Source organism: Pogonomyrmex barbatus, unplaced genomic scaffold (assembly GCF_055798465.1).
Source record: "Pogonomyrmex barbatus isolate J1 unplaced genomic scaffold, ASM5579846v1 scaffold13, whole genome shotgun sequence".
In the NCBI taxonomy this organism is placed as follows: domain Eukaryota; kingdom Metazoa; phylum Arthropoda; class Insecta; order Hymenoptera; family Formicidae; genus Pogonomyrmex; species Pogonomyrmex barbatus.
This window is the reverse complement of record NW_028297109.1, coordinates 6,065,433-6,082,426: the sequence shown is the minus strand read 5'-3', so window position 1 is coordinate 6,082,426 and position 16,994 is coordinate 6,065,433. Positions and strand designations below refer to the sequence as shown.

General features: G+C 35.1%; 4 protein-coding genes across 7 annotated transcripts in view; 2 read left to right on the top strand and 2 right to left on the bottom strand.

Moving 5' to 3' along the window:
• Nucleotides 1–67: 67 nt before the first annotated feature.
• LOC105429870 (transmembrane protein 145) lies at nucleotides 68–2,648 on the top strand. The gene is made up of 4 exons (XM_011643090.3): nucleotides 68–222; nucleotides 835–1,258; nucleotides 1,337–1,926; nucleotides 2,039–2,648. Exons 1-4 carry the CDS (start codon nucleotides 82–84, stop codon nucleotides 2,306–2,308), a joined length of 1,425 nt encoding a protein of 474 aa, XP_011641392.3. The 5' UTR covers nucleotides 68–81; the 3' UTR covers nucleotides 2,309–2,648.
• Nucleotides 2,649–2,895: 247 nt separating this feature from the next.
• Nucleotides 2,896–4,260, bottom strand: Alr (Evr1_Alr domain-containing protein Alr). Its single transcript, XM_011643091.3, has 2 exons — nucleotides 3,870–4,260; nucleotides 2,896–3,392 (listed from the first exon to the last, which is right to left on the bottom strand). Exons 1-2 carry the CDS (start codon nucleotides 3,963–3,965, stop codon nucleotides 3,000–3,002), a joined length of 489 nt encoding a protein of 162 aa, XP_011641393.2. The 5' UTR covers nucleotides 3,966–4,260; the 3' UTR covers nucleotides 2,896–2,999.
• A 229-nt stretch (nucleotides 4,261–4,489) lies between these two features.
• LOC105429921 (ATP-dependent RNA helicase DHX30) lies at nucleotides 4,490–10,264 on the top strand. Of its 2 annotated transcripts, none has more exons than XM_089072438.1 (14): nucleotides 4,490–4,622; nucleotides 4,889–4,986; nucleotides 5,479–5,590; nucleotides 5,681–5,758; nucleotides 5,852–5,924; nucleotides 6,323–6,708; nucleotides 6,795–6,979; nucleotides 7,107–8,129; nucleotides 8,296–8,637; nucleotides 8,739–8,983; nucleotides 9,107–9,329; nucleotides 9,408–9,597; nucleotides 9,680–9,750; nucleotides 9,823–10,264. In XM_089072438.1, the coding sequence occupies exons 2-14, from the start codon at nucleotides 4,937–4,939 to the stop codon at nucleotides 10,019–10,021; spliced, it is 3,177 nt and encodes a 1,058-aa protein (XP_088928564.1). In that variant the 5' UTR covers nucleotides 4,490–4,622; nucleotides 4,889–4,936; the 3' UTR covers nucleotides 10,022–10,264. The 2 variants fall into 2 exon arrangements, with proteins under 2 accessions (XP_088928564.1, XP_088928563.1); XM_089072437.1 differs by having other exon boundaries at nucleotides 4,506–4,708.
• Nucleotides 10,265–10,306: 42 nt separating this feature from the next.
• sha (shavenoid) overlaps nucleotides 10,307–16,994 on the bottom strand; it is an 82,200-nt gene continuing 75,512 nt past the window's right edge. For all 3 annotated transcript variants that reach the window (XM_011643092.3, XM_089072435.1, XM_089072436.1), the window contains one exon: nucleotides 10,307–16,917. In XM_011643092.3, coding sequence (XP_011641394.3) covers nucleotides 14,027–16,917 — 2,891 coding nt within the window. In that variant the 3' untranslated portion in view covers nucleotides 10,307–14,026. The remainder of the gene's footprint in view (nucleotides 16,918–16,994) is intronic.

Below are 16,994 nucleotides of genomic sequence, written 5' to 3'. Positions count from 1 at the left end.
CAAGTCATGGCACCGGGAAATATTGATCAAAAGTGGTCGCTCGACCGCTGACAGTATGCGCCCGTAGCGATCGCGGTAGTTATGTGCGGAGGAACCGTCGCACGAGCGTCGCGGAACTCGGTGAAGCTGGGCTTTCTGCTGCTCCTCTTCTCAATCGCGCATCTGCCGCTGGTGCGACACGCCGATGCCAGGATACTCCAGGGCAACTTGACAACAAGCGAAGTAATTACACCAAGGCGGGATCGATTTTGCCGAACGCTAAACAGAAATCACGAAGTGATTTCAGTGGGAGTTCGATCCGTCCCGTGCGGCTCCTGCGTCGATATTATTATTGCGCGACGCATAAGCAAAAGCGGGCTCTCGCCTGCTGACGAAAAATGAAATGGATTAAATGAATATGACAATATTAATCTTTAAAATTGAACTATTTCCCCGAAGGAATATTTTCTTTTCGTTTAAATGCAGCAACGAAAAAACCCGGTAAAAAATTTTCTACATCTAGATATATAATTTATATATCTAGGCGTCATAAATAAAAAATATACAATTATATAAAAAATTATACGTAATTATATATTTTTATATGTAGACATATTCTATATATAGCTATATATGGAAAATTTTTTACTGGGCAGTATAGAAAAGATTTTTATAGTTTTATTGCGCAATATCTTCGCAATTGATGTATTAAATATAACAATAGTATCGACTGATGCAGAAACCGCTTCACATTATTACTTTTTTTCAGTAAAAACAATAAATTCTCACTCGTTTGTTATATGAGATAAAGAACCGATGACACTTAACGAATGTCTGATTCCGCCAATCTTTCAGAACTGGGCATTCGTGGCAAGATTTTGTTTTCTAACGGAGAGCGGTACCTTTCGGTATCATTTTGAATTAGGGGGTGAAGAAAGCGAGCTGAACATCTTGCTGTACTACGATGCGCCGCATCAATGGCCCACTATTTATCCTACCAATAAGACGTGCTGGGAGAAACAGAGTATTCTCAATATCAAATATGGTCAAATAATACCATTGAACACGTCGGAGCCCTTTTCGGGATGCGTGGAGGGCGACGACGGTACAGTTCGATGCGACAGTCAGAGGAGATTCATCTCGGCACGGCCGAGATGGTGGTTCATAGCTTTAGCCGACTGTTCTTCCAAGAAAGGCCTGAATGTCACTTATTGGATATCGTTGACCAATGCGCCGCCCGGCTCGTTCTGGAAGGAACACTTTTCCGCGGACGAATTCTGCAAGTAATTTGACTTTCACGACAGTTGCCGTGTCTCAGAGTAGCATTCCTTAATTGTATATCCGTTTTCGGTTCTAGACATACTGCCGTTGCTGATACCAATCGTCTGCATATACATGGTATTAGTCGCCGTCAGTTTCCACATAGCGTTGCAATTGCGCTCCAGAAGGCTGCTGCATATATCCTACAAACTGTTCATAGCCTCCCTGCTATGTCAATTATTAGGAGTATCGTGCGAGCTCTACAGCTACGTTAATCTTGGCCTGAGAGGAGTGCCAGCGATAGACTCTTACCTGCTGGGCCAGCTCTCTGAAGCATGCTCCGAGACATTGTACACGGTACTCATGCTGCTGCTCGCCCTCGGCTACACGGTTACCAAAAGTGTCCTTACGTCATCACAAGTCCGATGGCTTATAGTGTTTACCAGTATTGTCGCTCTTTTTCAAATGTCATTATACGGATATCAGATTGAGCAATTCGATCCCGGATTGGTGTTATACATTTATGAATCGCCACCAGGCTATGCACTAATAGCGCTCAAATTGATCGCGTGGTTCGTGTTTGTCCTTCGTTGTTTCAAGACAATCAGGAAATTAAATACAAAGCTCCATTTCTACGCTTCGCTGCTTCTCTTGGGATCAGTGTGGTTTCTCTTTCACCCGATAACGGTAAACCGAAACAGATGTACTAAGAATTATTATCTTGTTTGAAATATATTTTTAATATTTGATAAATATTCTGCAGAAACGAAGCATCTTTTTTATTTTTTTATTTCTACAGATACTAATCAATACTATATTTGTGGACGAATGGGTGAGAGAAAGCGTGGCTAAAGGAAGTTCCCTTTTTATTGTCTTCTTGGGTCATATAATGTTTTTATATGTAACTCGACCATCTGTGAACAATAAACGTTTTCCATTCCACATTAGGACATTTCAAGTTGTGCCTATAGGTCACGGACAGGATCACAGTTATGAGCCTGGTCCTCGAACTGCAGTTACCGCATTTACTATCACACGGACACCAGCTTACTTCAATCAATCACAATAAGCGTAGATAGAAAAGGAACAATAGCAAAATAGGAACGTGCAACCACTGGTGGAATGCACCATTACTGAAGTAGCTATCGAAGCAAAATAATAAGTGGCTACTGAAAAAAATAAAACTTTTGTAATATTAGTATATTTTTTTACTATACATGGCGCAATGCAACAATGAGCAACATTTTTGCATTACACCTAGCGAAGTGGAAATTTAGGTAATGACATAACATTGATAATACTGAATTGTCATGGGCAAAAATTTATATGTGAGTAGTTTTGAATTTATACGATCCTTCTCTCATCTTTTGTCACAAAAATATTTATAATAAAGTGCATTATGTAATTTCAGAGTTTTGTTTTTTATTTATAGCAAATTTATTCTATAGCTTTCCAGCAAAAAGTTCAACTTGGAAAGCTTTTCAAGTGCATATATATCATCAATTTTATTTATATATATATATATATATATATATAATCTTAATATACTCATTTCAACTTATGTTGATTAATTTTAATCTTGATTTATTTTTTTTCTTTTTTAAGAAAAAGATAAAGGATAAATTCAAGTTATAATCTACTTAATAGAAAAGAATATAAGAGTAGCAGAATGTTTAATGAAAAGATTTATAATTATTTACAATAATTCATATTTGTATTCAGGTCCCATTATACATTCTGAAACTATTATTATCTATTTATCAATCACAAGAGCCATCCTGCCAACCGTCCCTCCACCTTTGATTCACTAATTTACAATCAAATTCTGGTTTCCCGAGCTTCTTATTAACTTCGTTATGAATTCGGCACAGCCACTGAGTCAGTTTTTCTTGTGAACTAGTCTCTGGTGGTAAATGCCGCAGCTGCTCTTGCATGTCTTCCGCACATGCGTTACAAGGATAAAATCTGGAAAATGTGTGAAAGAAGCTGTTCATGTCAGCTTTTTGTTGCTGGCTCGGGTTATTTGGATAATATGCCGCCATGGTATGTAAAAAAGCCCAAGTCTTCGAACCTAACTCATCTTTATCTAAGGGACACTCTCGAGTACCACTATTTCTAGTAATTGGTGCCTGGTCCTGCTTCTTCTGTAATCCCTGATAATAAATTACAGCAATGTTATCATCAATGATACAACTCTTAGAAGCAGTGAATGAAAAAAAGAGAATAATGATTACATCTGATGATGTAATATCTGACAATTGAGTAATAGTGATTAAATTGATAATCACTAATAAATCTCTTTAACTTTAATCTTAATTTAACTTATTCTTTATTTTTTTAAATCCTAGAATTAAAAAAAATATAAAAAATATGTTAAATCAAGATTGAAATTGATGAAAATTCGCATTAAGGCTCAGACACAATGAATGGAATTAAAGAAGAAAGAAATTAAATATAAAGAAAATTAAAAAAAACTACCTTCAACCAATAAAAGAATATCTTATGTTATTATCGAATTCTTATCTATCAAAATTTAGTTCTCTATTTTTAATTTCAAAATTTTTATTTTTTGCGTGTTCCTTATCTTTTCATTGTATCTAAACCCTTGATTTTACAAACTGTCAATTCACCTTCTCCGAATTATAGACCTCCTTTTGACGTTTCGCCCACGTCCGGAAGTCCATGCAGGCGCGACATGGCTTTTCGGATGACTTTTCGAATGACATTTCTTCCGATTTTCTGTCTGAAGATTCTCGAATGTCACCGCTGGCTGATTAACATGAATCTTACGTGCGACATAACCGCGTTATCGCAAGACGAACGCTCCACGTTCCTTTTACTTTGCACTCACGCGTTCACGCCGAAATCACGCATGATGTAATTTCGAAATGAACTTGTGACAGTTGAAGGTATGTCTTCGTAATACTGAAATTTTTACGCGACTGCCGCTCGTGCGGAGTCAGCGAAGGGTTGAATCACTCCACGATGTATCTAACCTAATCTGACGACCTGACCTGACCTAACACCATCGTCGTTATATATCGGGTGACACGAAACGCTGCGTCAATAATAACTTTCATTAAAATTGGAAAATCGGGATATATCGCGTAAAATGCGAGTTTGCGTTACACGCGAAATTTTATTTGTCAATTAGTAGAGCATTTTTTATTTTTGATAGAATATATTAGTTGTTATTTTTACAGACAGCAAGTTTCTTGATCTGATACCACAATCGGGTTGTGTTTTTACGCGACACATTGTACATTGTTATATCTCACGTAATTTCTATTACGAGAGCATCATTCGAACGTTGGATTAGGACAGTGAAAAAACCGGTGCATTTAAAAGAAAAACAGCACTCCTTGATCATTTGATCTGAATGAGTATATCTCGACGATATTATTTTTTATATCATGACGTAGTATTGTCACAGACATTGGAAATTATTCCATCGATTTTTATTGCATGAGTAAATATCCCTAACCTTAAACGTGCAAACAAGTTTTGTGATTTCGACCACGTGAATCGACTTGATCCATCTGATGTGGACTGTCGCTGTTATTAATTTACGATACTATTTTTAGAAAATTTACCGAAGGACTTTCTTCTGAGAATCTTTCATGTATTCTAGAAATATATTCTGTTTCAGAAATATCCCATATATATACAAGATAAAGTATTTATACAGGAAGAAAAAATGTCAGGACCATTTCTTATATTTTCTGGGCGAAGATCATCGTATATCTGGTATATAATATAACATTGATGCATGATATTCAGTTTGACGGCTGTACATTCTTCAGCTTTGATTGTTTTGCTAATGTATATTATAGTATAATTTAATTATATATAACATTTGTATAGTTTGTAATATTAATTTATAGTTTTATATATATATATATATATATATATATATATATATATATATGAGACTATAAATATTAATATTACAAACTCTATCTTTAGAAATTTTAAACAATCACTTTGCCATATATATATATATATATATGTATATAAAGAATGGGCTATATGGATAATCATTTATTAAATAAATAAAATCTAACAGAATCTTGATACTTTAACTATTAAGAATAAAAGATACTTTTTTAATAGCTATTAGTAAAATTTAATTGACACGATATAATTCAACAATTTTTAAAACAATTATATTCCTATATCTGTATTTATTTATAATTCAGTTATGTATATATTTCTATTTATAATGATAATCTTGTTTAGGCTTCAGCAATGGCGTGTATCACATTTATATCAAAATATAAGCAAGAACTTGCGTGTCCATACAGTATTACAATATTGTGTTTCCGTGAAAGACAAAAAACATTCATCTGAGGTACATTTAGAAAAATAACTATATAAATAATTTGAAGTTATTCCATTTAAGAGATTTTATTTTATTTTATTATCATTATCAATATTGTAGGTAAAAGACTTTGAATATGAAAATATGAAAATTAAAAAAGTTTTACAAGAAAATGCAAGACTAGGAAAATTAACAGAGGTAAGCATTATATATATATATATGTATATATGTATATGATATATGATTAATGAAGATAAGAATGATTATTAATTTTAATGAAAATTTCAACAGCAAAACCTTGACGAATTTGTAGAAGAACATGATAAACTTCATCGATTTAACAAGGAATCTACAACTTTGAGAAGTATAACTTTTTTTTATGTTAGATGTATAATTTTTTTTATGTTATGAGAGTATTTTTCATGATCTAGTAAAAAGAAATTAAATTAGAAAAAATTTTTTTCTAATTTAATTTCTAATTTTAATTTGTAATGCAGTTTAATTGGAATGCAGTGCAAAACTTATTTTTTATATATATTAAATATATTACTTATTATTTATATATATTAAATTTTATGTTCGTCTTGATAAATCCATGTTGATTCTTGTAAATAGAGAATGTTTTTTTCTTTTTTTCTTTTCTAAAACAATCAGTATAATATACAAAGAAATAAATTCATCATGTAATTATAATATGTAATTATACAATTTACTTCGATTTTTATCAACTTATTTAATAAATAAAATTATTAAAAATTACAGGAATAGAACGCTTATACCAGCAACCAAAGAATTCTTTATCATCTATTTATGCAATTGTGGCTCATGAACTTAAAAATCAAGCAGTTTTTACGGAAAATATTAGGAGCATTAAAATAAATAGATCTAACTTCTGGGAAACAACTTTGACAGTCAAATGGCCAGAAAATAAGTCTTTCAAGGAAATTGGTAGAAGCAAAATACTAGCTACAAAAACTGCATCTTGGAAGTGCTTGCAGTGGTTAGAAATGAATGGCAAATTGAAAAACGGCAAACCAATTATTTATACTCAAACGGAGTTAAGAAATATTCAATTAAAACCTGTTGAATTAAGTATTTCTCCTGACATTTTAAAAAATATGACAAATTTAATTGAAACTTACAACACGGTAAGATTTTAAATTATTATTTTTGATATAAAATTGACTTGTGTATGACTATATTTGATTGTTTTAATAATGCATGCAATACTTAGGAAATACATGGTTTAATGGAAAATACTTCCAATGTTTACAATCTACTAAATCTACCTATGTCTGGCCATCCAGTACTTGGTGAAAATGTTGACACAAATATTTATCTTCGCAATAAAACTTTGAAGAACAGATTGTTGGAAAGACATACCGACAACGCTATCATTCTACCAATTCACGAGTTTAAGTATGAAAAATTGTTTATTTTTATATTTACGTGCACATATTTAACCTGCTTTTCAAACAATAATAAATAGAAATAGATCTATTTTTATTACTTATTTATATTATTTACTTTATATTATTTATTTCAGAGAAGAAATTCTCTCTAAGTTGGAGAACAATCGAGTTCTATTAATAGAAGGCGATACAGGCTGTGGTAAAACTACCCAGGTCCCTCAATTTATATTAGATTCTTTCGTACGAAATGGGAACGCTACTGATTGTAATATATTGGTATCGCAGCCACGAAGAATCTCGGCGATCTCTCTGGCAGATCGCGTCGCGAACGAAAGAAATGAAAGTGTAGGGGACGTTGTGGGTTTTCAAGTGAGATTAGAACAGTCATTGCCGAAGGAACTTGGCGCGATAGTTTTTTGCACTACTGGTATTCTACTGAGAAAATTGCAGAGCAATACGAATTTAGAAGGATGTTCACACGTCATTTTGGACGAGGCGCACGAACGCTCGATTGAGACTGATATGCTGATGATTTTACTCAAGAGACTCCTGGAAAAAAATCCTAATTTAAAGGTGCTGATCATGTCGGCGACCATAAATGCACATATGTTCCAACAATATTTCAATTGTCCCACTGTACGAATACCTGGTAGGCTGTATCCTGTAAAAATGCATTTCATGGAGGATATCGAGCATCTACCAAATATTCATAAGCACAAAGTATATAGATCAATGCATACTCGTTACGAAATTGAGACCGACAAACTTATGGTTGATTACGAAAAAATAGTACAGCTTATAAAATGGATCTCAGCGCAAAAGCCGCCCGGTGCTATTTTGTGCTTCTTACCAGGATGGAATGAAATTATGAACGTGCAGAGTATGCTCGAAGACACGTCATTGTATTCTAACAGGTATTTGATTGTGCCGATGCATTCCAAAGTATCGCACTATGATCAACGCAAAATCTTTCAACCTACACCCGCGGACATGCGAAAAGTTATTTTGGCTACGGATATCGCTGAGACGGGCATTACGGTTAGTGATGTGGTCTATGTTATAGATTCTGCTATACGAAAGGAATCGCAATGGGATAAAGACAAAGATTTACCCTGTATAAGTAATCAGTGGGTCTCTCGGGCGAATATACTACAAAGGTAATTATTGAGAATAAATTATTTTTATTGCTGTAATAAAACTATATTGTTATTCACATGTGAAGAAAGAAGAAGTAAATATTTAAAAAATTGTTCCAATACTATTTTGAAATTAATAATATTTTAAAAATATGATTTTACATTATGATAATTAATTTTTATATAGAAAAGGAAGAGCTGGACGAGTTCAGGCTGGTGAAAGTTATCATTTAATCACAAAAAAAGAATACGAGAAATTAAAGGCACATCCATTACCGGAAGTGTTATGCAGTTCATTGGAAAAATTAATTCTTGATACTAAAACATATACGGACGAGAAAGCAGAAAAATTTCTGGGTGGTCTATTGGAACCGCCTACTCCAATTGCGATACGGAAAGCAATAAAAAATTTAGTAAATCTCGGAATTATAGATGATGAAGAGAATCTCACGACTTTGGGTAAACGAATAGCGCTATTTCCAACGCATCCCAAATTCAGTAAAGCATTGGTATATTCTTCCATCTTTAAGTGAGTTCAAATAATATCATTAAGCTCATTTGTAAGGGCCATCATCGATTATTTTTTTATTAATAAATTTTTATTAATAAATCTTTTCGTTTTAATAATAGCTGCATACATCCTGTTGTAACGATAGCCAGCGTTTTCTCTAGTGAAGATAATATGTTTTATAATGTGTTGAACCAGAAGCAAGTAATCAGGGAAAATAAAAAATTATATCATCCAGCCAGCGATCATAACGCAATAGCATGGCTGTTTAAACAATGGTTTGTGCACAACGAAACAAATCCACGTTTATTAGGGAAATTTTGTAAAGAAAAGATGCTTCGGCCAACCAGAATGCGAATATTGAATGGTAAATATAATATATTATAAATTATTTTGTTGATTGCTATTTGAATTTATCCAAATCGAATTCTTCATTTTGTCAATCTACTCTTCTTTTCTTTTTAAACTGAGTGAAATCACAATTTTGCAGAAATACGAAATAAATTTATTCTGAACTTGATACATTGTCGCATGTTGCCCAAAGATATTGCATATTACGATTATAATACATCTGATGTTGATATAAATAAATATGAAGATAACAATGAATTAATACGAGCTGTATTATATTCTGCAACGCAGCAATTGATGGAACATAAAAATATGGGATTTAAAAATGGAATTATGAGAAAGGGTGTCAACGAACTTCGAATGTAAGCATAAATTCTAACTATTTAGATTTAATTTAAATGCGATTTAAAACAGTTTTATTTGTTATTTCATTCTTACAGTGGCCGTGCTAAAGCTGTTATTTCAGGGGAAAGTGTTAATTATAATCGAAAAGATTGGCCGAGTTCTTTCTTAACATATTTTAACGCCTCGCATTGCGATATAAGGCGTTGTACGGTAATTCGTGAAGCAAGCATGATATCACCTCTAACAGTATTACTTTTTAATCAAGGAGAAACTCAATTTCATGAAGTAATTAAATGATTTTGTGATTAAACATAGCATGTAAGATAGGCAACATTATATAGTCCATAATGTATTCTTCAACTTTCAGTTGGATGATGGCAGAAAAATTGAAATTGAACTTAATGCACGACATAAGTTAAGATTTACTTGTGACAAAGAGTAAGTATTTATCTATTTTCTTTTCTTTTTATCAATATTATATATTTGCTAAAATTTCTATTTTTTTTCTAGAACTGCTAATGTAATTTTGGAATTTAGAGACATTATGTGGTCTCTAGTGCATTATGCATTGGAGATACAAGGATTTGCCGAATGTAATAATTCAAAACAAGTATTTGAGTACAAAGATAAATTACTTGAAACTCTTTCAAAGATTCTAAGAGTATCTTCTAAATCCATAGAAAATTTAAATAAAATCTCTTTATCTTAGATATATACAATACAATAAATGTACATAATAATAATCTTAAAACTGTGACACCATTTCGATCGATGTAGAATTACTTATGATTTATTCTTATTGTTATGTACCTGTTATATGTATATTTGTACAGATTGTATTTGTATGCTAGAGAAAATAATTATTTGCGTATATGAATTTATATCTTTACGCAAAAATATACGATAAAGTTAAGAGATAAGATAAAAAATAAATTATATACTTAATAAAAAATATTTTTTGTATATTTTTTTGTCAATATATATATGTCCTTTTCGCACATTTTACATTTTGTACTCTTTTTTTCGTGATTAATCTAGTTTATTTTTCAGAAAAATTAAAATTGCAGAAACTGTCGAATAAATGAAATATCAAGAGAATATAGGGATGAGAAATGATATGAAAATTTCAAGAATTACAATTGCAAATTAGAGAATCATGTACGACATTAAAAATAATTATACGATTGATAGCTTTAATTTTGTAAAAGGAAGGATGTAGAATGTTTGTGGGAGTAAAATACGTATTAAATCTGCATCTTTCCCGTTAACAATTTTTTTTATAAAATAGTAAGAATATTTGTTACATACATATATGTACAATCACAATGTAATGTTTTCCATAATTAGGACAACAACGTCGCTTCAATTAAACGATACAAGATACTCAACAATGTTTTATCACGCTGTAAAAAATTGGGATTATTCATATAATTCATATTTCATTAATAAATATGTAGCTCTCGAATCTCTTTGATATGCAATTTTATCTTGTGCGAAACGTTCTCTTGACGTACCCGAAACCTACCGACACCAAACCAACTTACTCATACCGAATGGCCGAGTAATTAAAAGAATTTGTTCCCATAATTTCTTATGCTACGTTGCGATCACTTTGCAAGCATTTGAACAACAACATATAATTTCGATTTAAAAATCTTTATAAAATATAATAATCGCTGATAAATTGATATAAAGACAATATCATTAATAATCTATAAAAAGTAACTTGAAATTTAGAAATTGTAATATGATAATAAATAATATACTCTCTGTCTCATTATCATTTTTATTATATTATAATAATTATTATATGATAAATTAAAGCGGATTTAACATTAAATAAATAAATTAATAAATTAATAATGTATTCATTTCTTGTTCAGATGCTTGCGAGAATCTTTATGATCGGAACGGCATATTTATATCTGTATATTATATTACTTCAAAAAACATTCTATAAAATATATGTATATTAAAACAAAATATCGCAAAATAATATTAAATAGGATATGTAAATACAATTAACAGTATATATTAAGATCTATTTCGAATATTTACATTTGGCAGGTACATGGAAGCGTGCGCTTCTAAAGTTATAACAATTTTTAAAAGATAAATGTAAATATAAATTAATTTAAAATAATTATTAAATAATAAATATATAAAACTCTTATAAACAAAATAATATTAATAACATGTAAAAATATATTATTTCGTTAAAAAAAATATTTTTTGTTTATGCAAAATCATAGGGAGTAATAACGATAAATAAACTTCAAGAATTTGTTTGCGAAACAAAATTATAAAAATATCTTAAATTTATAAATTATGTTGCATATATATTAGTTTTTATATTAATATTATACGTTATATCATTCCTGCATATTAATTAACTATTAATAAGAAACGGCAAAATATTCTTAGCTATACTCTGGACTATTTCTTAAAGACAATAATAAAAAACATTTGAAAATAAAGGGAACAGTAACACAATCATTGTCATAATCTATAATTATATCAGGAAAATATATAAGATATTAATATCTTTTGGTAAGATATCATTATTTTTTACTTACATGAAATATATGTATATAATTCTCTTATTCTTTAAATATCTCCCAGAAAAACAATGCTTAAAATAATTTATAGTAAAAAATAATATCTTTATGAGTAATTAATTATTTTTTCTTTGCGTTGTCGTTACTCCCGTAGAAACTTGCTTTTATATTTATTTTGTTATAATAATCCTATTCTATCACGTCCAACTTATCGTGCCTGTTATTTACTTAATTTATGATTAGTGCAGTTTTTTTTTTATATTACGGACTAATATTGCACTTCCGGCCGATAATGTATTCGTACATCGTTTCGATTGCAGCAACTACGATAATTTCGATCGCATTCATTACAATCAATTAAGCAACAATCCGTAAATAAGCGTTTTTATTCATTGACGATAAAAACATTATCACTTTCTCCATGAACTTATTCCACGTGTCTTGTGTTTAATAGTTGATTAATAAAAAATAATAAATATAAATAAATAGATATTATATATATATATATATAATTTATAGAAAAGTATTTTACGAATATGAGCAATAGTTATAAAAGTTTCTTTATATACATATTTCTTTAAATTATTTTCAAATTAATATTGAAAACTATTATTCAGTAATAATAATAGTAATAATCTAGATACATGCATCTAGTTATAAATATTATGGACTTTGATATATACTTTAGCTTAGAGATATAATAATATAAAAAAATATTTAATGCAAGGAAGTCTCTTAATTGTTGTATACTGAGCAAAGAGAACATCATCATTTACCCGCTTAATGAACTTTTAAGCACGCATGGCGCTTTGCATTTAATTATAATTCTTATGAAACTATCGTATTGGTATAAGTTATCCATTTTATAATAAAGTTGTAAATTAACTTTACTATAAAAATTTAACTTTTTTCTATACTGGCCTTAAAACTTATCAGACGTTTCACTTTATTAAAATTTTTTATTCTCGAATTTGAATTCTTTGAGATTTATCTTCCAAAATTTAATAGCACAGATGCTATTATCTTATTGATATTAGATTCGATATAAATTTGATACTATCTAATACGATGGCAGATCGTTTTTTGATTTCTACTTACTCTCTAAAAAAATTGTTAAATTGCATCTTAATATTGCTACAATATAAATTTTTAAATTGACAGGAAATATATTAATAAAAACAGAAACAATTTTAACAAAAAATTGTTTTGATTTTTTACGATTTAATATTTTTACGGTAAAAAATTTACATTTACGATAAATATCACGATATTATTCTTAAAATTATTCGTAATAAAAAAATAATTATTATTTTATACTTCTGCGTTGAAGTTATTTTTATACAACCTAACTTTGCATATTTTGCGTTTGAGTTATAAATAATTGTAATGTTATCTTTCTTACTTCAACACCTTCATTTAATTGAAATATCGGCACCAAAATCTTTTGCGTTGCCCTACATATAGCATAGATTTTATTGATATAAACAGTTCATGAAGAGTTTATCTAGGATTGATTTCAAAAATCAAATCCATTTCGAAAATCAAGTCCAAGAAAATTTTTAATTATAATCAGATAACAATATTGTTCATGACATTCATTGGACATCAAAAATTATATCAAAAATTGGATAACTTGTATTGTATTGTATAAAAAAACTTGTCCTTAGTGTATCTATAAGCAAGAATCATACAAAAATTGTCTAATTCCTGTTAGAAATGGTAGAAAATGATAATGATAAATGTACGGACTAAAAAGTGTTACAAAAAGTGTATTAAAAAAGTTTTAAGTAAAGTATTAAGTAAAGTTTTAAATATAGTATTACGAAAGTTTTAAATAAAATATCAAGTAAAGTTCCTTATTTTATTTAGATTAAAATCTATTGTAACTACTTTTTATAGATAGTATCCGTATATAAGTAATAATTGTTTCATCAAAAATCCGACAAGTTCAACGTTTTACGTTTTTTCCTGAATAACGCAGTTAAAAAACAAAAAAATATCATGAAAATATTTCTACAACGATGTATTTTATGTATTAGAAATATTAAAATTTTAGGATTTGAAATTGAAAAAAATTCACGAAATTAAAAAATTAAAAATGTTAGACTAGACTTTGAAACGAACCCTTCAGCCCGATTAAATTTCTTCGGTGCCGTTTACGATATCAACTTGTTACACTGACCGCCACAGGGCGGCAATACAGTGACGAGACTCTCGGTTTCGCTGTCGCTGGCGCTGAAATTCCCTCTTTCCAGAACCACCGTCGTCTCGTTTCTCGTGCCAAACAACGGTTGATACATCGAATTCCTCGTTCCCAGATCCACGCCGGAATCGGCGCTCTTGGAGATCTCCGAAATCCGGCGAAAGTTGCCGAAGAACACGCTGTCGGTGCCGACGCTCTCGGCGCCGCTCTCGCTGGCGCCGTCGCATACCGACTCGGTCTCGTCGGTCTCCTCGGACACGCTGCTGACCTCGTGCTTCAGCAGCCGCTTGCGCGAGCCGTTGCTGTCGGTGCTGCTGAGGTAGCCGCTGTCCTCGACCTTCGCATGACCGCGCCGATTGTCCATCAAGGGCAGCACGCTCGGAAAGCCGGAATCGCAGCTCTTCGAGAGGCCTTTCATCAGCTGCTTCGTCCTGCTGGCGCAGCTTTGCGCCCTGCCGTTGTCGAGGAGCCTGCTCTCGTCCTCGTGACAATGATCGACGCTCCACGAGCTTCGCGGCTTCGAACTTCTCGCGGAGCCTCTGTGATGAGAGAAACTCGAGACGGATCGTTTCTCTCGCGTCACTTTCGTTCCGTTTCGCACCGAGACCTCCTCCTTAGAGGAACCAACCACGTGCCCATGGTACAAGTTATACCTATCCTCGGGAACTTCGATCTCGATCCGCGTCTCGCACGGGCAGTCCCTGCAGCGGTTCGTCACGGTGCACTCACCTATCCTCTCGTTGAAGAACGTCGCTTCCGCGAAAGGAACGACGTTCTCGCGACGCTCCTCGTTGTAAACCTCGTACTTGGACCTCGTCGCGACGTCGACCTGAGTCTGCGACGCGCAGAGGCAGGTTTGGTCCCCTACATGATATCCGTCAGCCTTCGGGACAGGAGCGCCGTTGCTGGCCGTAGGGTCACCCGCTTCGACAGGACTCCCGTCCCAGGCGTTTTTTGACGGAGATAACGGCGGCAGCCTCGCGTCCTCGACGCGTCGCGGTGGTTTCGGCCGTTGATAGATCTCCTCCTCCGTGGGCGGTAACGGCACCACGTCCGGCTGATTGTGCGGCTGTCGTTGTCTCTTGGCCTGCCTGCTGTCCGGCGTCAGGTACCTGCACTTCTTCCACGAGAGGGTGCCGTCGGACTCGCCGTTCACCTGGCACTCGACGTCGTGGCCGTTCGTTAAATGCTGGTCCTTCAGGCTCGACTTGATCCTCGCTTCGTATATCTCTCGTAGACTGCCGTGACCGCGTTGCAGCGTGGAGTTCTCGTCGCGGAAGCTGCCCCTGCTCCTGAGTAGGATCTGAGCCGGCCGCTCCAAGGAATCCACGTAAACCTCGTTGACGATCTCCCTGCGGTCGTATTGCGTGTCGTCGTTGATCCGCAGCTTCATCGGCTTTCGGTCCAAGGTGTCGGGCTCGTACTCGGACTCGTCGAGCTTTACGTAATTCTCTGGCGAATCCTGAACCTTGATGGTCAGATGGCCCGGATTCTCCGGCTCGTATTGGATCTCCGGGCCGCTATCGTCGCTGCAGGCCGGACTGGCGTAGCCGTCGTTGACGTAAACCTCGCTCACCAGCGAGTACGTCTCCGATCGCTGGCTGCTGATCAGCTCTGGCAGACTGTTGTAGCAATTCCTCGCGAGGATCTGATTGCTGAGCTTCGACATCGTCATCTCGCCGGTTCGCGTGTTGATCACTGCGTTCTGCATCGTCAGCTCCTCGTCCATCGGCAGCGCCGTGGACAAAGCCGGGCTCGATTGATTGTCCGTCGACGACTGATCCGGCGACGTCGAGGACTTTCGGCTACACTTGGAACGTTCCAGACTGTCCACCTCGTAGTCGCCGATCGTTATGATACGATCGGACGATCTGGCGTGATGGTGGTCCAATGCCTTCACGTCCACCATCTCGCGTATCACCGCGTCCATAATGCGCTTGGCGGTGTTTTTCGCGCCGGGTAACTCGTTGATCATATCCGGGAGTTCCTTCTTCTTCAACGACGGCGCGCACGGCGCTGCCTTCGACTTCCTCGATCTCTTCGGCGCCGGATTACCCTGCGGCGGTTGCTGGCATCGCGATTTCTCCGATTCCTCCGTGTTGCTGGACGACCTCTCCGTCTTGGCGGACTCGTCCTCGCTCTTGCTGTTCCTGTCGTCCTTCGCGCTCCCCTTCGTTCCATTCTCCATGGCCGCGTTTTCCTCCATCTGCTTGATGAAGGAATTCTCGATGGCTTTGCGTACCTTCGCGTTTATCGCGTCGTCACCAGCGGCGAATTGGAACGTTCTGCCGTTCGCCCGCTTACCGTGACGATCGTACTCGGATCCCTCGAACATGGATCTGGTCGACCGCCTGGACACGCTGTGACGGTCGGCGTTCTCCAGAATCTCGCTCCTGGCGGCGATGTTCTGGAAGGTCCTCAGCATCGGCGGATTGTCCTTCCACGACGACACCGACTTACCGACCAGACTCGCGCGGTCGTCCCCGTCGACAAAGTCGCGTCTGGCCAGCTCCTTCAGGTACTCGAGATTTTTAGCAAACGTCCGGGCGTTCTCTTGGAAGTTCTTGCGCGTGTCCTCGGCGTCTCTCCAGCGACGCTGCGGCGGTCGCACGTCTTCCAACCAGGCGCGCACCTTGCTCTCACCGTGGCTGGGCAAGTCGGGAACAGGAAGAGCAGGAAGCTGTCGGGGAGACTCGCTGCAGCCGGGACATCCGGTGCATCGTTGAGATTTGCGCGACTTCGCGACCGAGCCTGCCTGGATGGAGCTCGGCGTCGTTCTCTGCTGGTGCTTGCTTGACTTTGCCGACTCGCAGCGTTCGGAACCGCTCTCCTCTTCCGGAATACCTGCGTGACAGATTTATCCCACTTGACGATGACGAAGATGGGGGGGAAAAATGGCGGATTAATTATTCTTAATTATG